At 48.7% G+C, this 20546-nt stretch overlaps 1 protein-coding gene across 6 annotated transcripts in view; it reads right to left on the bottom strand.

Annotated features, from left to right (window-relative positions):
* Window positions 1–532: 532 nt before the first annotated feature.
* The window catches only part of LRP1 (LDL receptor related protein 1), a 317737-nt gene continuing 297723 nt past the window's right edge, over window positions 533–20546 (bottom strand). For 4 of the 6 annotated variants that reach the window (XM_083729139.1, XM_083729138.1, XM_083729137.1 and 1 more), the window contains 16 exons: window positions 19894–20037; window positions 19521–19658; window positions 17990–18109; window positions 16366–16634; window positions 16084–16262; window positions 15897–16003; window positions 15212–15328; window positions 14468–14644; window positions 12996–13136; window positions 9343–9516; window positions 6876–7037; window positions 5792–5966; window positions 5055–5159; window positions 4217–4281; window positions 2612–2702; window positions 534–1396 (listed from right to left, as the gene is read on the bottom strand). In XM_083729139.1, coding sequence (XP_083585265.1) covers window positions 1141–1396; window positions 2612–2702; window positions 4217–4281; window positions 5055–5159; window positions 5792–5966; window positions 6876–7037; window positions 9343–9516; window positions 12996–13136; window positions 14468–14644; window positions 15212–15328; window positions 15897–16003; window positions 16084–16262; window positions 16366–16634; window positions 17990–18109; window positions 19521–19658; window positions 19894–20037 — 2420 coding nt within the window. In that variant the 3' untranslated portion in view covers window positions 534–1140. Of the gene's footprint in view, window positions 1397–2611; window positions 2703–4216; window positions 4282–5054; window positions 5160–5791; window positions 5967–6875; window positions 7038–9342; window positions 9517–12995; window positions 13137–14467; window positions 14645–15211; window positions 15329–15896; window positions 16004–16083; window positions 16263–16365; window positions 16635–17989; window positions 18110–19520; window positions 19659–19893; window positions 20038–20546 lie in introns of all 6 variants that reach the window. The other 2 variants (XM_083729135.1, XM_083729134.1) reach the window with 1 other exon arrangement.

The following is a 20546-nucleotide window of genomic DNA, read 5'->3' as shown; positions in this document are numbered from 1 at the left end:
GAAAAGAGAGAGTGTGAGAGACTTCTGGGAAGAGGGCAGAGGTGGCTTCTCAGGAGATTCCCCCCAGTCCCTTTTCCTCCACCCGCCCCCCCCCGGCTCTCCTCAGGGATCACCATTCCATAATTTCCCACCAAGGTGTGGCAACGTCAAGCGGCACATTTCAGCAGCCATGTATTGAGAAAAGGTGGTGAGTCTTTCTTTCAGTCTTTGTTAACTGTGAGCCTAGAATATGGATGGTTTAATACAAATCCACCACTAATGAACTATTATTGCATCCATGACATATTGGACATACAGCTGCCCAAAAAACTACCATTCTGAAGGGGGGCAAAACGTTACTCCTAGGGGCATTCTGTCCAAGGAGCAAAGCAGAGTAACTAAGTCGCTGCACCAAGTGATGGCAAGGTGCTTTCTTTTTGGTAAAAGATGCTGGTGATGATTAAAAAGGTCCTTGGTTTCTTCAAAGGTAGTACCACCACCCCTGAACATTCTTAAAATTTGCCCACCCCCTTCAGGGGGCATTTTTGCCCCACCCCCTAAAACTAAGTCTGGATGCCTCAACTAGTACTTCAACCTATCCTTAGTTAAGGCCAACAAGGGCAAGGAGGAAGGAATTTGCTCCAGAGAGGGAAGGTGAACACGCGACTCCCTGGGTGTGCTTGTGATCTCTTAACAATGAAGCTTTCCACCTGGCACTGGTCTTTAGTGCCAAAGAGTTTCATCAGTTACTTGGCCTTGTAGAAGCACCACGTTTGAATTGTGAAGAAAACACATGCAGAGGTGATACCACCTCAAATCAAAGCATCTTCTGAGAGCAGTGTTTATTGTTTGCTTTTGTGGAATCAGACAAACACTAGCTATTTATAATTTTGCAAGACTTGCAAGCCTGTTGCTGGCTGCCCAAATTGTGGGGACAGAACCAGATACACGCTAGGATTAAAAACAACTTCCCTGGGCTTGGTGAAGGATGTGTCTTCTTGGGGCCCTGGCCTCAAAAAGGCTCAGCACCCTCAACGCAAAGGGTCCCCAGGATCCTCTGATTCCAAGCTGGCCTTATCTTGGGATCTACCTTATTCATTCTGTAACTCCCTCTGTGCACTCTGCCACGTTTGCCTTCCAGCCCCTGCCAGGTGCTTTTGTTCACTCCTTTTCCCTTCTCCCCCTCCAGAGGACTTTGGAGTCCTTTCTCCAAAGCAACCTCAAACAGCCTTTGCATGTCAGTCTGTCTCCCTGCTCCCGCTTCCAAACCTTGTCGGGGTCCAGGGCGAAGTCAGCATCTAGCAGCTCCCCCACATCATCTGCGTCGGGGTCCCCTTCGTACATCTTATAGGTGGGGTTGCCGATCTCCACGTTCATGGCACCGTTGGTCATGCGCTGGTGTTGGAAGCCTTTGGCCCTGGGGATGAGGAAGAACAGGGATGAAGTGGAGGTCAAGGTGGGCTTATCATGCTGTTCAGAGTGGGGAGGAGCAGCAGTGACTAGACATTCAGGGCACTGTTCTCAGCAAATGCCAAGGTTGTACAACTGCTAATGAGGGGGGGGGGGGGCACTTGCAAGAAATCATTGGCAGGAGGGGGGGTGCTTAATGTCTTCTGCATCTACTGATTACTGTATGCAAATACACCCCTCCAGAAAACCCCCCACTATATTTAAAAAGTGAGTGCATCTGCAGGAAAGAACTAGCAGCCGAGGGAAGTTAAGCATCCTTCCCTACCCCACTTTATGTTACAGTGAAATCAGAGCACGATGGAACCCCAGGCTTCCTTTGTAATGGTGTAGCCCTGCCCTCAGTAGAAAGGATTATGACATCATATGTGTGAGTAATGGGAGAGTCACTGTCAATCCAAGTAGAGAGTACTTGGTTTCATGGGCCAATGGTCTGACTCAGGATAAAGTACCAAGGTATGAAGGGATTGGAATGGGAGGCTGATGAGCAGCATTCTGCATCCATCCCTGACTGAACGGAACTAGATTTAGCATGCAGTTCACCGGCAGAGTCTATGCTGAAAACAGGTGCAAATTGGTCTCTTGTTTACTTCCATCTTAGCCATCAGGGCCACTGGCCATGGACAGAGCTGGTCTGCCTCTACTAGCCCAAACTTTTGAGTATCCCACCATGTGTTTCTATTGAACTGCAGCAGACCTGATGATCTGTATGCTGAGCTGAAAATGTGTTTCCCCTCTTTATGGGTGTGACCCCTTAGTATGTTCTTGGGAACCATGAGAGTTCAAAAAAGATCCAAGAGGGCAACAGGCAGGGCAGCTTCATCCACACACATCTCCCACAGAGAACCCAGATACCCCACTAGGGCTCTAAATATACCATGACATGAGGCAGGTGTACAAATGACCCAAGACGAATGTGGCCTCAGCAATGAGAAGCAGAATTGCAGCAGGTTGAAGCACGGACACGATCAAGATTCATTCCCTGTTCATGGATGGTTACATCATGGGATGTGAGGGGCCAAGAGGAGGTTTTGTGTTTGTGCAAGAGGAAGTCTGGCTTAGTTTAATATGCAATACAGAATCTAAAAGTTCCATCTCCACGGCAGTAGATATGCAACACGCTCAAACACCACCCACAGTCACCATTTCTGAGTGCTTTGCTTACCCTTTAATCCGTTTCTTGTACCAGACCACAGCTCCTGCCACCAGTATCACCAGCAGCAGGAGGAGGATTGGGATGATGATGGACACGGTTCCTACAGAAGGTGGGGAAACACTGGTCACTGACTAGGAACCATCCCTCGTAGCCCACACCCCAAGACAGAGCAAAGATCTCATCAACACTAAATATGCACAGCCTGTCCCTTATGTCTGCATATATATTTCCATTTCTGGGCAAGATGGATACAGATGTACTCAAATCTCCAAGAAGCAAAGGTATCTCATTTCCCTCTAGGTCCAAATGAGGACCAGTGTGGTGCATCGATTAGCTTATCAAGCTAGCACGGGAGAGACCCAAGTTCAAATCTCCACTCAGTTTACCTCTGACCGGTTAATATCATCTCCCAGCCTAAGCTACCTCACAGGGTAGCTTGTGAGGATAAAATGGGGCTGGGATGAGAAAACCCCACGACTGCCACCCTGAGCTCCTTGGAGGAAAGGTTAAGGTATAAATATAATGAACAGAGACAGTTTTCGGTGCAGGTGAATGGAAAACGTTCACTAGTACTGTACAGGGAAGAGAAAAAGGTGCAATCTGGAAAACTCTCCACCAACACACCTCTAGCTAGGAAATACACCAAAGACCTCCCTCTGTCTTTGCGCGGAGCTCCCTTCCCAGTTAGGAAAGGGCAGCCATTACCCTTCGCGCCGCCTCCGGAAGCTCCCTCTGTCTTTGTGAAGACATTTCACTTGATAAACTGATAGAATGTAAGCCTATCCATTCTATCAGTTTATCAAGTGAAATGTCTTCACAAAGACAGAGGACATTTCACTTGATAAACTGATAGAATGTAAGCCTATCCATGAATTTTTAAAAAGTAAAAAAGTTTTCTATCCTGCAGCATTTCTGGGATGTTTACATGTAGGCCAAGTATTTTTCGCCTTGACAATGGACACGCACAAACGTTTGTGGAATCTGGACCTAAAAAGCTCCTGTGCCTACTGCATGCCCCCCGCCCCGGCCTGCAAATAATTTAATAAATGGGCACATTTCTCACAAGGTGGACATGCCAGGAGGCAGATTTCATGTGCCACTGAGGGCAGCAGAGTGGCAGGGAGACAGAGCTGACCCACAGGACACAATCCGCTGAGATGTTTCTTCTGCACAAACAGAGCTGAACGAGAACACAACCATGTGCTTCCTTTCACAGAGGGCAAGTCTATCAATGGTTTCTAGCCAAGGTGTCTCCATGTTGCCTCCAGCCTATGAGGCAGAGTTGCAGGGAGCATGAGCTGTGCTTGTGTCCTGCTGAATCTAGCAGGGCTCCTCTTATGATCACTGCTTCCTATTCATTTAAACAAGACATGCGGGGGAGCCTCCGAGTGGATTGTTCCCCTGTGTGAGGAAGGGAATAACCATGTGAGTATACTGCCTCAAGGACCAGAATGCCATGGGCCATGTCCCTCTGGCTGGGATGGAGAAGTCACCACCCCTGCATGAACAGGTGTTCCCTGACTCTCTCCAGCTGCAGCCCACATCCACCTAACACACTCACATGCCCCCCATCAACCCCTACAGTGGCTGCCCTTGAGCCCCCACTCTACATACGGTTGCTCTGCTGCTCGTTGCTCGCAGATCTCTCACAGCGCTCCCCTGTCATCTCCAATGTGCACCTGAAAAGCAAAAGGCAGGTGGGTGTTTGTGGCTGTGGGATGGACACAAACAAGAACTTCCTTGGGCGAGGAATATGCTGATAAAGTGGTGTGAGGAGAAGGAGAGAGGGAGAGGGAGAGGGAGAGGGAGAGGGGGAGAGAGAGAGAGAGAGAGAGAGAGAGAGAGAGAGAGGGAGAGGGAGAGGGAGAGAGAGAGAGAGAGAGAGAGAGAGAGAGAGAGAGAGAGGGAACAGATTATGCTGAGGAGAACACTGGAGTAGCTGAATGGAACTCATGAGATACAGGGAAGGGTGTGCAGATTGTGCCATAATCCAGCATGCAGGAGTATCTCTCGTGCAAAGCCCATCTTGGAAGGAACACAAGACACTGCCTTATACTGAGTTGGGTCCATCTCAGTATTGTCCACAGAGATTGGTAGTGGCTCTCCAGAGCTTCAGAAAGAGGTTTCTCCCAGTTCTATCTGGAGATGGCCAGGGACTGAACCTGGGACCTTCTACATGCAAGCCAAATGCGCTACCATTGAGCTATGGCCCTTTTCCCTATGGGGCAAAACAGGGGAAATGGCAGGCAGGTCACATGAGATGGACAGCAGGAAAACTACACAATTCAAGGAAACAGGTTATTTAGGAGCATGCCTGTCTTAGGATGGAGGTGGGCTTGGAATTTGTGAGTTAGGAGAGCACAGGATAGGAAGCTGGGTGAAGACTTGTCTCATTGAAAGTAAGCAGGCATGCACCCCCTTTCCCTTCACCCCCGTTCCCCTCCAAACTCACTGGCACTCAGGCATCGAAGTTTCAGCATTCATGGTGCAAGTGCCCCCATTGTAGCAGTAGTTGTTGCAAGTCAAGCAACTGGGGGCTATCCTGCCATCAGGGCAGCTGCAATGTAGAAGGGAGATGCGGTCAACGTGGCAGAAACTCCCCCTCTCCCTCCCTCTGCTACTGCCCAAAGAGTAAAACACAACCAGTTACAAGTCCCACCCTACTAGCCTATCTATCCCCAGCAGCTTCCTACCGTAGGAGCGTTAACACCCCCCCCCCCCGGAAACAGGCCTTCTCTCCAGCACGGCCTCTGCGTGTACCTCAACTTAGCACCCCTGCTCCCATCTTTTAAAGTTCTGCTTGTGGGATCCTGTCCCAACCCCTAACACACCAACCACAGAAACTGATCTAGGAGACCCCTCACAACTTAACAGCCAGGGATACTTTGGATAGGACTCCCATGGTGTCCCCTTGGAAAGGATACAAGACAGCTGTGTGACCACATAAAAGCCCCACAAATGTGTCCTGCAACATCACAGCAGCCCAACTTGTTTCCCCAAAAACCCTATCCTGGTTCCTCGCCACTTGGGTGTCCATGGTGACTGTCCAGTTCCCCCTGCCAGCTGCGTTGTGTGGTGCTTCTCCAATGCCTCTGTGGGCAGGGGACCCAAAGCACTCTTGATGCCTATCTCTCAGGACCATCTCAGACCTCCTCTTCTTCCAACCCCCAAGCAACTCTTGGCACCTACGTGCAGCTGACGTTGCCAGTCTGCTGGATGATGGAGCAATTGCCCTTGAGACAGCGGTCACACTTGTTATGCTGGCAGCGGTCACCATAGTAATATGGCGGGCAGCGGCACAGGCGAGCTCCAGCGGCAGTCAGCTGGCACACACCGTTGTTCTCACAGAAGTTGGAGCACTGGCCTGAGGGGTACAGAAAAGATGATGGAGCACGAGACATAGGATTCGTTCCTGAACAAGGTCCTGAGACTCTACCATACGCCAGGGTTCATAAACCTCATCTCCGTTGCACTGTCTATTTAACATTTGTTCATTTATTTAACAATAAAAAAATATATTTTAAAAAAATCAATCACAAAAGGGGCAAATTCTCAAGTGCTTTTCTGAGAGCCATCCCACAGATGGGGCACGGGAATTAGATGGAAATGAAGACACAGTGATTCCCCTGCAATGTTATTTTTGCTGAAGATACCCAAAGGGATTCTGAATATATGAAGGATTCAATGTCCTCAGTTTGGTATATTAAAATTAAATCAGAAAATAAATGGGATGTTTATCTGCAGGAATTAACAAGCTTCCCCTGTCGTCAGACATGTGTTTATTCAGCTAAGATTTCAAATGATTCACACAGAATATGTGACCAGTAAATTATTTAATATTGTCTTGGCATATGCAGATGAGGCTGCACTGTAGACCTTGTGTGCTAGACTCCCCCTCTCATTGCCCTTTTCATGCGCTTCACCCAGGAATAGATTGTGTAACTTTTATAGAAGGTCTATCAGGTGATTTCAAATCAGGCAGTTGCTGGTTGACGCAAACAAGTTTTAAAGGATTGTTTTATAAGCTCTAGCAGTGAAAAAGGTATGGGCAAGTTTTCTGATCTATAACAGTGTTGACTGCCAAGGCGTTGTTTTTTTAACTAAATGATTTGATCATTTGTAGTTCTGAAAATAGGTTTTCACTTTACTCTTGGATTGTATTGTTTGTTTTTGTGATTTATATTCTAAGAAACTAAAAAATCTGGCCGATCTCCCTGACATTTCCTCCTTTGGCCAGTGTCTGCTGTGGCCTTGGGAGCTGGCAGGCACTTACGGTATTGGCACTTGTCACCGATGAAATCAGTTAGGCAGCGGCAGTTGGGCTGGTTACCCTGGTTGACGGTGCAGCTGCCGTTGTTGAGGCAGTAGTCTGTGCACAGCTGCTTGTTGCACCGAGAGCCAGTGAAGCCGTTGGGGCAGCGGCAAGTCGGCATCCCTGGGGGGGGGGGGGAAGGGCAGAACGCAGGTTATCGTTAGCAGGGCTGGGCCCATATCACTGACTTAAGGCTACATGGACTGCTGCAGCCAACAAAAGGCACCTGTCCTGCATATGTTGTTGTGACTTCAAGTCCCACCAGCCCCATTCAGCAAGTCCAAGGGTCAGGGATGATGGGAGTTATAGTCCAGTGACATCTGGAAGACCACATGTTTCCCCCACCACAGGCATAACAAGATCTTTGAGGAAACCCAACAGCCAGTTGAATGTATATGGTATCTCCTGGGAAGTGGTGATCCAGGAACATGGCAGACAGGAGAATATTTCACCACTCTTGTATTTCATAGAATCACAGAATTGTAGCGTTGGAGGGACCCCAAGGGCAATCCAGTACAACTCCCTGCAATGCAGGAATCTCAGCTGAAGAATCCCCAACAGATGCCTTTCTAGCCCTGTGGGACTTAATCCTAATCTTAATCTTAATTTTATTGTTTAACTTTGGGGAGATTATAAGTACATATGTTTTACTAAAACAAACAAATAAATTGACAAAGAATCTTTAGATGGCAGAAATTTTATTTTGTTACCCTGGGATCCATTTTTTCCTTTACTGCAGGTGTAGAGCTATGGATCTGGATCTGCCCCCCCCCCCCAGGCCAGTGGGCAGGGTCACCTGCCAACCACATGATTCAGCTTCAGGGAAGAATTGGGAGCACTCTCCATGTGGGCTCATAACTCTTCCCTTGCACCTCTGGCTTTAAGCTTGGAGTCACACTTTGGGGAGGGATCAGCTCAAATGGGGAGCTCAGATTCCAGCGGCATTTGCACCTGGCCACTTTCAGCAGGTACTGGATGCACGAAGGAGCTCCTAAGTGCAAAACAAGTCTCCCTTGCAGGCTGGCATATTTAAAAGGCAGATACAAAGAACGATTGGCAGCACATTCTAAGGCTCTCAACTATACCATGTGGCATTGTTGTTGCTGTTGCTATTATTATTATTAAAAATTGTATACCACCCTTCACTTGAAGATCACAGGGCAGTTCACAACACAACAATACAAAATGAAAACACAAAATGCATAATAAAACAAAACAAAATAGCCCCTCCCCCACAGACACATTTTAAAGGCCATAGAACATAGAATGTTAATCAGCCAAACACCATAGAATCATAGAGTTGGAAGAGACCACAAGGGCCATCGAGTCCAACCCCCTGCCAAGCAGGAAACACCATCAGAGCACTCCTGACATATGGTTGTCAAGCCTCTGCTTAAAGACCTCCAAAGAAGGAGACTCCACCACACTCCTTGGCAGCAAATTCCACTGTCAAACAGCTCTTACTGTCAGGAAGTTCTTCCTAATGTTTAGGTGGAATCTTCTTTCTTGTAGTTTGGAACTGTTGCTCTGTGTCCGCTTCTCTGGAGCAGCAGAAAACAACCTTTCTCCCTCCTCTATGTGACATCCTTTTATATATTTGAACATGGCTATCATATCACCCCTTAACCTCCTCTTCTCCAGGCTAAACATGCCCAGCTCCCTTAGCCGTTCCTCATAAGGCATCGTTTCCAGGCCTTTGACCATTTTGGTTGCCCTCCTCTGGACACGTTACAGTTTGTCAGTATCCTTCTTGAACTGTGGTGCCCAGAACTGGACACAGTACTCCAGGTGAGGTCTGACCAGAGCAGAATACAGTGGCACTATTACTTCCCTTGATCTAGATGCTATACTCCTATTGATGCAGCCCAGAATTGCTGGTTGAAGAGATTTTTTTTCGGCTGGTGGCTAAAGATATGTAATGAAGGCGCCAGGCGAGCCTTCCACAAATGGGGAGCCACTGCAGAAAAGGCCTGTTGTTGTGTTGCCACCCACTAGAGCTCTTGTGCAAGAGATACACAAAGAAAGGCCTCGAATGACGACTGCAGCTTTACTTCCCCCAAAGTTGATGACAAGTATGGTGTAGATGATCCTGGCTGAGGGAAAATGGCCTTCTATGGGTCTCAATTAGGCCTGGAGTCTGCAGGTTCCCCACAGCTGTTTAACTGCTGCTGGCATGAGCCCTCAGCTCCAGTTCAGTTCGGAACAGAGATCAAATTTTTTTGAGGGGGGGACCACAAACAATAGGGAGCTGAAAAGTCTCAAACCACAAACAGATTAACACAACTTTGCAGAAGTCCATGCAGAAAATCAGATGCTGAATTTTAACTTCAGCACTTGAAGCAATGGATCTCCTTGGTTCTCGTGTCTCCTCCGCTGCCCTGACTCCAACCCTAAGCTACACCTTCTCCAAGCACCCCACCCCACTCACCAGATGGGGAAGCAGCACAGGTCCCCCCATTCTGGCAGTAGTCAGAGCACTGGTCATGCTGGCACTTGTCCCCGATGTAGCGCGGCTGGCACCGGCACTTGGGCTGCTTGCGGGCATTCAAGAAGCAGCTGCCACCATTGAGGCAAACCAGGTCACAGGTGTCGGTGGCTGGAACTACAGGAGAGGAGAAAAGAAAAGCAGGCAAGAAAGTGAGTGAGAGACTCATTATTATTTATAGTTTATTTAGTGTTGTCACGGACTGGCTGAATGCAGAGGAATAGTGGGAGGCACCAGATGGGGAACCCCCCAAGAGACGAAGGCTCAAAGCCTGAGGATTGGTGGTGGGATGACGATGAGGGGTTAGGCAGAGAAGAGGGAGAAAACTGGGAGAAGGGGGTGCCAGAAGCTGGAGAGGCAACAGGGTTAAGTGAGTAGGGAGAATCAGACGCAGAGGTGGAAGCAGGAGAGGAGGGAGACCAAGAGGCAGAGATGGGTCAGGCTGGTGAAGAAGCCAGGTCTCTCCCTCCTACTGCAACAAGCTCCTCCTGGTTTCCCAGGACCAGAAGAGCAATGAAAAGGGAGAGGCAGAGAGAGGTGTGCTGGCGGAGTCTCAGATTGCTTGGGAAGGATCCTGGGGAAGGAGGAGATTTAGTCAGCTATGGGGAGTGTCGGCATCCTTTGGGGGTCGGGAAGCCAGCTGGCTAAGCCCCAGCTGCATCCCAGCTGGCTAGCCCTTCCAGCCGTGACGATCCCCCGATCTCTGGTGCGACATAAATCAGTGACTCAGACTTCAAAGCCTGAGCACACTATATTAGCAGAACATACTGCGCAAACAGAAGTGGCATGAGGCTTGTGGAAACATACTAACAGCTACAGATTTATTAAGCATAAATCAGGACAAAGAAAACATGTCGTCTCTCTTGCATCTTCTCAGAGAGAGAGTCAAAAGCAAAAGCTATACACACAAAGGAAGTTCCCAGCAAACTGTGCTGGAATGTAAACAGACATGTGACACATAACAATCCCATGTCTACTCCTTAAGGTGGAATGGAACTTCCCAACATCCTCCCCCTTTCCATGTAACCTATGGCACAATATTTCAACCTAACTGCAACCGCTGTACATAAATCTGAAGTTGTTCCCTGTTAAACAACTTTAGACAACAGATCTGCAGGAATCTCGTTTCCTGGCATGTAGGACACCTGAATGATTCCTTTCCGAAGACACTCCCTTGCACGATGTAATTTTATCTGCAAGTACTTGGTTCTTTGCTTGCAACTCTCTGAAGTTAGCAAAGCCAAACAGGACCTGTTGTCTTGGTAAACCTGTATAGGACATTTCACATTAACCCTGACGTCCTGAACCATTGTAACAACCATTCACAATCCATAAGTGAATATGAGAGTGCATTGAGTTCAGCTTCACAAGAACTCAGACTCACTGTTGTCTGCTTCTTGCACAGCCAAATAGACACTGGTCATACATGTAGCACACCCTGGAAGTGCTTGTACCATCTGTGGTGTCACTTCCAAAACTTGCATCTGCAAAAATCTCAAGACCTCCAGACTTCAGATTAGTGAATCTGAATCTGTAGTGCATAGTACCTCTCAGATAACATGCTATGCGCTTGAGAGCTTTCCAATCTTGAACAGTTGGATTGTTAGTGTGTCTTCTAAGCAGATTAGTGCTCACAATCCTACTGTTCAGGATTGGAAAGCTCTCAACGGAGCATTGCAACATGGCTCCCTCTCTCTATAGCATCAGACAGCAAAGAGAAAGAACAAAGGACAATAGTCCCACTTCATGGACCGTAGTAACACAAACATCCTGTCTCCATCACTTCCCACTCTGTGGAGTCAAAACATACACTGTCAGGTGAAAGACAACAATCCCATGACCGCAATCACGGAGCAGGAATTCTAACATCGAGGTGGGGACTGTTAGCTCTAAAACTGCCTCATAAGGGCAAGACCTAGCGAAAAGAGTTGCTGTGCTCATTAGGCTTGTCACTCCTAAGCTGGCCTTGGTTTTTTCTAATAATGAGTTAACTTCACTTACTCAGTGTTATTTATTCCCGACAAGAGCCATCAATGTATACATGGGGTTTTGGAGAGCACAAGAGAATAGCTCATGTAGCTTGACACAATGAAGCCTAGAGGAATTTGTCTATTCCTCCCCCATCTCCAAAGGAGACAATAGATTTGGGAGGAGGTATTGTCTATGAAAAGCAAAAATAAATAAAATAAAGAGTGTTTATATGGTGGGAGTTTTGTTTCAGCCTCAAACTGAATAGCCCCAGGATGCATATGAATTTTACACTGTATCCCTTGGTTACTGTACAAGCCCTCAAGTAATAATTCCTGCATTTACCTCTCGATGATGCAAGCCAACCTCTGGCTAGGCATGAATCACTGGATCTGAGCAAGAATCTGTGAGGGAGTTCACAGCAGCTCACCTCTCCCATGTTGTGGGGAGGGCAGATGGCAATTGGTTCAAGGAAGGGCACATGCCTTGCTTGCAGAAGGTTTCAGGGTCAACCCCTGGCATCTTCCACTAAAAGATCAGATACTAGAATCAAGTGAAAGTGCTCTGTGTGTCCCTGAAGAGCCACCACCGGGCAGAGCAGACAATACTAGATGGACAAATACTATGATGTGGTGAAAGGCAGCTTTCTTCCTTGTATAATGGGAATTTCATGTCCTACAATATCTGCGAGAGAGGCCCTGCGGCAAGGTGTGTGTTCACAAGCAGCACAGGGCCTTTTCAGTAGAGGTCCCTATCCACTGGGATGCATTGCCCAAGCAGGTAATTCTTCAGGCTCAACCTCCTTCCTCTATTTTTCATTTTAAAAAAGTGATTGGTGACTGCCGATTTGGTTGTAGGATGTAATCCCTATTTGCTCATTTTAATTATGTGCCTGAAGTTTTTCATTCTCGTTTTCATCAGGGTACCCTGTAGGATTTTCAGTGTGTAAGCTGCATGGAGTGAGTCCACAAGCAGGAAGGAACTTAACATCACTTATTCTCCAAAGCAGACAAAAGGATGTGAATGAAAAATGGAGCAGGAAAGAGACTCGTTGCTGCCCTGGGAACAGAGTCAGATTTCCATGCAGCTATTGGCACTAAGTTTTTGCCTTTCCTGGTTGCTTCTCCTGAAGAACAACAAACACCAGCCACTCGGACAAAACCCAACACAGTGGGTTCCAGTTGCGCCAGTGCCTGTATAAAGTGGGATCTTCAGAAAGCAGAAAAAGTTCATCTAGCCTAGTATTGTCTACTCTGTCAAGTAGCAGCTTCTTGGGGTCTCAAGAGAAGAAGTCTTTCACATCACCCAATCTTTTTTTTAAACTGGAAATTCCAGGGACCGGAACAGGGAGCTTCCTCATACAAAGTGTGTGCCCAGCTTCCGAAATATGAACCCAGAGGCAGCCAAAGGCATAACGTGGCCAGTATATTCGAAACAAACTGATGGTGACTCACGAGGTCACAGGGGCTGCCAGCATTGGGAACTGAGGACAGTCAACTGAAAAGAACAAAGTGCAGATTTCACTTCCTGGGCCAGGGGTTAAAAAGAGAAGGCATTTTAGTAGAGGGCAAAAGCAGTATGGTTGAGGAAGGCAGGAAGTGCCTCGTTCTGCATGTGTAAGCACTTACCTACAGGTGAGACGGTAGGTGAGGGGACGAGCACACAGGTGCCATTGTCCAGCCTCCTGCCATTGGGGCAGGTGCACACAGGGCCGCTGGGACTCAGGAGGCAGAGCCATTCACATTTCTTCCTGTCGCAGGGGTTGGTCACTGGAGAGGAAAGACACCAAGCAATAAGAGTTCAGCAGAGGCTCTTGCTGGACGGCAGCCCCTCTGCTTCTCAAAATATGGTCTGAAAGAGAACTTACGAGAGGCAATAGTTCAAGCTTGCACTCTCCAGCCTCTGAACTGCCTCTTCCTCACCTGGTTTCTGAATGGCCCCTCTGCTATCCAGCCTGCTCTCTCCTGGCTCAGTGACCACTGTGGCCATATTTCAGGCATAGGCAAACTCCAGCCCTCCTGATGCTAACAGGACCAGTGGTCAGGGATGATGGGAATTATAGTCCCAAACATCTGGAGGGCCGGAGTTTGCCTATGCCTGCCATATTTTCTACATCAGTTTGCCACCATGTCCCCTTATCATCAAGAGCCCCCAGTTTAACTAACTGCTGTGTCTGCTGTGTTAATTGATTTATGAAGTTGTACTGCGGAGCATCCATTCAGGCAAAATCATGTTACTGAGCACAGCATTGCAACTAGAAATTAATGCAGATTGCAGAAAATGAACGGTTCTGTTGTCCACTTTCCAGCCATGCACCTGCATTCCTGGCAAAAATCCAACCATTGCTGGAAAGTCCCCAAGGAAGCAGATTTTGCTACCTGCCTGGGCAGCCATCTCTATTCCTTCCCATGTCTAAAAGAAAGATTCAGACTCACAAAGGCATCTCCATGTTATCTCTTCAACCTCAGATCTACTTTCGGTCTCCTAAGTTGGCCTAGCATGACTTCCTCAACATGACGTCCTACCCTCTTTTGCTATGAAGCAGAGGTCTAGACTGGGGGGGGGGGGGGGCGGCGCTGCCCCAGGCACATTTTTTTGAGCGTGCGCAACCAGATGCCCACATGACAGGCTCCCTCATTGAGGCTGGAGCTGTGAGGAGGGCAGTTGCGTTCAGGCCAGGCCTTCAGGGCTGGGGTAGTGGCAGCTGGGGAAGGAAGGGATGCTCTCCGCTGGGCTCTGGTGTGCGAGGGAGCTGAGGAGGCCGCAGCTCCACTCCTGGGTCAGGCCTGATCCGGGGCTGGAAGCGGCAGAGGAGGTGGCAGCATCGCCACACCTCTCCTCTGCTGGGCTCTGGCAATGGTCCAGTGTTGCCATGTCAGAGCTCCACTCCCAGGTTATGCCTGACCTGGGGGCAGGAGAGGTGGCGGCAGCATTGCCATGGCTCTCCTCCACTAGGCTCCAGCGCATGAGGGAGCTGCAGAGGCAGCTTCCTCGCGGGACAGCCCAACACCGCCGAGCTTCCTAGTCCAACACTTGCCCCACCCACCTGCAACCTACCTAAGCTGTATGAAGGCTTGATGCCCCAACATGCAATACTAACCATCTGGCTGTTTATACTGGTGGTACAGCACCACATCGGTGGCATGGTTGAGTCCAGCTGTAAGGTTGGTGACGGACCCATTACCAAACTTGTGAATCTTGAAGATGCGGTTGTTGATGTAGGTGACGCCATAGATGTAGTCTTCAAAAATATCAATGCTGAAAGGGTGGCTGAGCCCTGGGGGGGGGGGGGTGGAAGCAGTGTTAGAAACTGGCTGTACAGCTCTGCTAATGGACACACAATTCAGGATACTGGAAGGATCTTGAGTTCAGTTAGGTGAGCTGTGGAGGGGTGGGCAGGTAGAAGATGTTTCCCATTTGGGGGCATTGTGGAGAGGCAAGGGATTCAGAATCCTGTGGGAATGGCAGATAAAAACACTCCCAAGTTCTCTTAATAATGAGCCCATTAAGTGGCAAGCTCTTCTCTGCATTAATTATTTCAACACCAGCTGCAATACTACAATGGGACCAAGATGCCTCTCTCTAGGAAAAGGTGGAAGGAGACTGAAGGGGGGAGGATGGTGGGTCTAGCACTACAGCTGCTGCTTTGGGTTGTGTTAAGGGGACTAACCATGATCACTGTGCTGCCCCTTTGGTCTTCCTTATTTTTTTGCCAAAAGCAAAAAAGGGCACTGGGAACTCAGATCTAGAGGTGGAGGAAGAGCTATGGAGGGACTGAGCGCACCGAGACCAGCACCACCCCATGGCTTCCCCAAAGCTTCTTCCCCCTGCATCCACCACCTACCTTTCTTGCTGTCAATGGCCACCACTGGGTCAGTGCCATTGAGCCGGATGCTGCCAATCACTGAGAGCTTGGCATCAGCCCAGTACAGGCGCTCGTTATGGTAATCTACAGCCAGACCTGCAGGCATACAACAGCAATTTATGAGTGAGTATCAATGGTGACCTGTGGACCATATATATGCCTTAAGTGTCAAAAGTATGATGTGGGCTTCCCAAAGGATATGGAGCCTGTTGCTTAGGAAGGTGTGCAGCCCCCCCCCCCGCCAAGCAGAGGAGCCGAGACTTTCCAACCCTCCTAATCTCTCTGGTGGTGTATCAGTCAAAGACTAAGCAGCCCTTAGCCTAGACAGGGTTTCCCAAACTTGGGTCTCTAGCTGTTTTTGGACTATGACTCCCATCATCCCTAGCTAGCAATCCCTGGGTCAGGTCCAGCTAAGAGCTAAGGAAGCAGAACTGGGAAAGAGATCCCTGTGCCAGAAAGCTTTGGGAATGCCTGCAAGAAACAGGAGGCAATGTAAGGAGATGAGCTAACAGCCACAAGGCAACTTCTGACGTTCCCACGTTTGGGAAATTTGCCCAGTGCTATCAATGAAACTGTGGTGTGTTGATACAGAAAAGAGGCAGCCCTGGGCGTGGCTGCGCAGCATGAGTGAGGCTTGACACTCACACCCCCCGACCAGACTGACCTGTTGGCCACTGGATGTTGTCCTGCACAAGTGTCTCCCTCAGGGTCCCGTCCATTGCCGCCGTCTCAATCTTAGGGTGGTTCCCCCAATCTGACCAGTACATGGTGCTGGAAAGAGAAAGCCATGCTGTGAGGTGTGGAAGGGAAGAGAGAGTTGCAAGAGTAAACTGTGGTGGGTCTTGTCTTACCCTCGGAGCGGATCCACCACGATGGCATGTGGCTCGTCAATCATGCCTGAGATGAGCGTCTTGCGGTTCTCGCCCTTCATCTGTGCCACTTCGATGACATCACGCCCTGAGTCTGTCCAGTAAATGTTCCCAGCCACCCAGTCAATGGCAATGCCCCGTGGCATCTTCAGCCCTGAGATCTGCAGGAAGAAGGTGAGCACCGAGAGTTTGGCCAACCTCAGTTCCAGTGCCCCCCCCCCGCCCCAAAGCTGTGTTATCTCATGGGCAAAGCCTGCCACTTACATTGAGGTGGGTGACGCCACCATCTATCTGTCGTCGATTGCGATTGGAGGCACTAGAGCCAGCAGAGGATGGCAGCTCACGGCAGGAGATGCGCCCCGTGTGCCAGTTGGTCCAATAGATCTTGTTGCCCTTGACGTACACATCCATGGCAGCAATGCGGACAGTTTCATCCCCTTGGAAGGCAGGTTCATAGGCAGAGTTGGGGTTGAAGGGGTACATGCTGCGGATCTTGTTGTCGTCAGCAATGTAAAGTATCTGGTAGTCAGACCCTGGAGAGGAAGAGGAAGAGTATCAAAATGGGAGGGGACTTCACTGCAGTGAAGAGAACAAGCTGGAGGAGAGGAGGGTGATGTAAAGGGAAGTTTGTTAGGCAAGATAATGCAGTTGGCAAGGCACCAATATGACGTACTCTGTCTTATTTTGGCAAGTTGTACTTTGGGCTCATCCAGAGATCCTTTTGCACTGCATTTTTCAGGCACAGGCCAGTGCTCTCATTGAGCAGTAAAACATGGGTTTTTCCAGGTAAAGCACCAGGACAAAAAGAAACCCCTTGGGAATGGAGCTTTAAAGCCCAGACCCATGCCTAGAAACACAACACAAAAGGAAGTCTAGATGGGCCCTTTGATGCACACCGTGACTGCAATCCAAAACCCCATGCTCACTTGAGACGTCCACCTGCCAGCGAAGTCAACTCTGGGGAAGCTCCACTGACTTGCACGCATGAGCATCTTTGGATGTGGCCTAGAACTGAAGGCCTTGTACGAAAGCAGACATGACTGTCAGAGCATGTATCACAGACGTGAAAATGGGAGGGTGGAGGGTCATTCTTAGGGTGCCAGGCTCAAAGAGAATTGGCAGACACACAACAACCCAATCCAGTTAGAAACTGCACACATTTTAAGTAATCTTTGACCCTACCTATTGGGAAGGTAGGTGGGGGTAGGAAAAGCAGCCACTGGACATGATCCAGCCAAAATGAAGGACTCCCAACTCCCAGTGTTTTTGATGAGAGTGTTAAGGTTGTTTCTAGTTCACTCCCACTGAAATATATCACTGCAGTTCTGAGGCGGTGTGTCCTGTTTCACTGCCTAAGATGAAAAGGGGAAGGGCTGCTCTGCCCTGCCACAGCTGCTACTGCCTGCCCTGCCACATCTGCCGCTGGTGAAGTGACACCACCATCAACAATTATTTGAGGCAATTTGGGGTGGGATCTGGCCTGAAACTGGCACCACTGTAGCGGAGGCAGGAGGGCAGGTGGGAAACCTCAAGCAGCAGCCTCACCCTGCTGAGCTGGCTCCCCTGCAGCTCCTTCAACGGCGGTCAAAGGGTTCGTAAAAATAAATTACAGCCCCTTTCCCCACTGAACTAGGAGCAAAGCTGAGGAAGGACTAGGGTGGCAGGAAGAGTCTTTGGCTAGCTGAAGGAATCTACTTGGAAAGAAGAGGAATTGGAGATTCTGGCCGTAAGTGTCTGTCCATGAGGCATCATGCCTGAAGTTGTGTGTTACGCTAAGCAACGCCTTATAGCATGTGTCTCTTAAACATCATGAGCATGTGTACACACCCACACCCACACCCTTCATTGCCTCTGCAACAAAGCTCCCATCAGCCAAGCTCACTGGTACCTTCTGCCTTGCACATGTGATGGGTCTTCATGAAGTTCTTGGCACAAGTGCACATGTATGAGCCTTGCGTGTTGTTGCAGAGCTGTGAGCAGGTCCCAAAGTTCAGGCACTCATTAACATCTGGGCAGAGTAAGGGAGACACATATACAAGGTTATTGGAGGCAAATGCCAGAAGCTGAATTACAGAGAATAACCACATTGTAGAATGATGTCTTTGTGCAAAACAACAGCACACACGTCCCAACCTGCCATCATCTCCTGTCAAATAGAAGCAATTTCTGCAGTATATAGAAAAAGCCAAAATGAGGTGCCAACATCATCCAGATGTGCAAGATGAACACTTCTGCAACAGAATTGCTTATGGCTATTAGAATCACCTTCTGAAGTGTTCTTTAACTCTGGGTTGCCAGACCACTACTCCCATCACTGGATAAGCCGCCTGGAGAAAGATAGGAGTTGTAGTCCCAAGAGCATCTGGGGACTCAAGGCTGAAGAACATGGGCCAACTGCATAGTGACTTTGGCATCGATTGTAGAGAGCAAAATATATTTTTCCCCTCTTCCACCCTCTGCAAAAACCTATTTTTAAAAAAACTACAGCAAAAGATGTGTGCTTATCCAGTACTATCGTGTATCTTTTAGGATCAATTCTGGCACAATGTTTTTCCTTCGGGTGCAATTCCGCTAAGAGGATGCATTTTTTAAAAGCGGAAACAGAAAAATCCATTTAGATTTCCAGAAGAATGTCCACAAACATGATACCAAACCAGATTCCTGCCTGTAGACTTTCCCTAGCAACGCCTCTTCTGGCTTTCCCCCTTTTCTGTGCTCTGCTCATCTCATTATTGTTAGTTTGCAGGAGCCTGAAAGTGGGACCTTGTCTTTTCAAAGCCATTTTTGTACAAGCACTACAAAAGGATGCTATGGCTGTGGGCAATATTCGCTCATATATAATTATTTAATACCATCATCTTCGTCGTCGTCATTCTCATCAAGCTGAATCTCATAATCACTAGGATTTGGGATGGCATTCACCCTGGGCAGCTCCCTACCAATCAGGTGTTAATTTACTGCTTTATAGCGGATTGCAAAAATTGACTTGTCCACAGTCACTGTCATTAGCCAGGGAGCTAGGATGAAAGATGCAATAAACTCAAATTACAGCCCCTGCATGCCTGGCAGATTGTGAATGCCATCAGCCCATTTGTTGCTGTCTGGTGGCCTGACTCACTACCTTGCCTTGCCTTCCATCAGCCACATGTGGTTTCCCCTCCACAGCTATGGACGCATTCTTCTCTTTTATGTAATGCTGAGGCTTCCCTAACTTTATTTACTGAACACACTTAGATCTCGCTCTTCAATCTTCCCTCACCTGGAAGAGCCCTCGCTATTGCTGCCACCCGTTTCCTGTAGGCTCAACCCACAGAATCTCACAGACAACTTCAAAGGGGCTCACAAAGAATTTGAGGCGACTTCACGCTAGTGGCCAGCTAACTTCTGGCCTTCGCAGAACCTGTCTTTTGGCCCAATACCTTGGCAGGAATTCTTGTCTGGCACTTTCTGGAAGCCAGGGCGGCAGGTGCAGTACACAGATGTGGGGGTCTGGACACATTTGGCTTCTTCGCCACACATGGTCATGTTGGCCTTGCAGCCAATTGGCATCTTGAGATCTGCATGCAGGAGACGGGAGCAGACAATCTTGCATCAGTGGGCAGAAATGGCAAGAGGCAAGAGAACAGCAGGAGGAAGACTGGGAGCATGTTTGTGATCGGGCAAGCCACATACATCCTCATTATAAGCTGGTCATACTGGGCTTATAATGCTCCCCCTCTCCACTTCACCCCCAAACAAAACACCAGCTCCTCTGCTTGCCCAAAGGTGTGCTTCAGCGATTCATCCCCTCACCCGGCAAGCAACTATCCTCATCAGACCCGTCTCCACAGTCATCAAAGAAGTTGCAGCGAAGCTCAGAACTGATGCATTTCCCGCTCTTGCAGAGGAATTCATTCTTCTCATGGCTGCAGCTCCTGGGCCTGGTGGTTGGCAAGTCTAAGAGGTTGCAGAGATGACAGTGAGAAGCAAAGAGAGTGTGTTGTGAAGTTAAAGTTATCATCTGCCTATTCTTTTAACTCCCCCTCCCGCCCAAAAGAGCAGGATACTGAATCTTAGAGATGTGCCTGGGCCATTCAAGTCAGAAAGACAGCACAGAGCAGCCCCGCCTACAGAGAACCATGCCTGTTGCACCTCGGCATGAGTCATTGCTCTGGGCATGCTTAAAATGATGAACCACACAGAGACATTCCAGAAATGTGAGTAATTCTTACCCTTTCATAATATGAAAGCAAACCATAATTTTAATTCAGAGAAGAATTAGCACAGGGATGGGGAACAAGTGCCTCTCTACATGTTGTTGGACTACAACTCCCATCATCTCCATGCAGCCATGAGCCGTTCTAGTTGGGGCTGATGGGAGTTGGGAGTCCAGGAACACCAGGAGGGAAATAAGTACCGTACCTTAATCCCTGCTGTTACAGCTATGGTTTGGCACTAGTACGGGT

Source organism: Podarcis gaigeae, assembly GCF_964106915.1.
Source record: "Podarcis gaigeae genome assembly, chromosome: 2".
NCBI classification, from domain to species: Eukaryota; Metazoa; Chordata; class Lepidosauria; order Squamata; family Lacertidae; genus Podarcis; species Podarcis gaigeae.
This window is presented reverse-complemented; position numbering and strand designations above follow the sequence as displayed.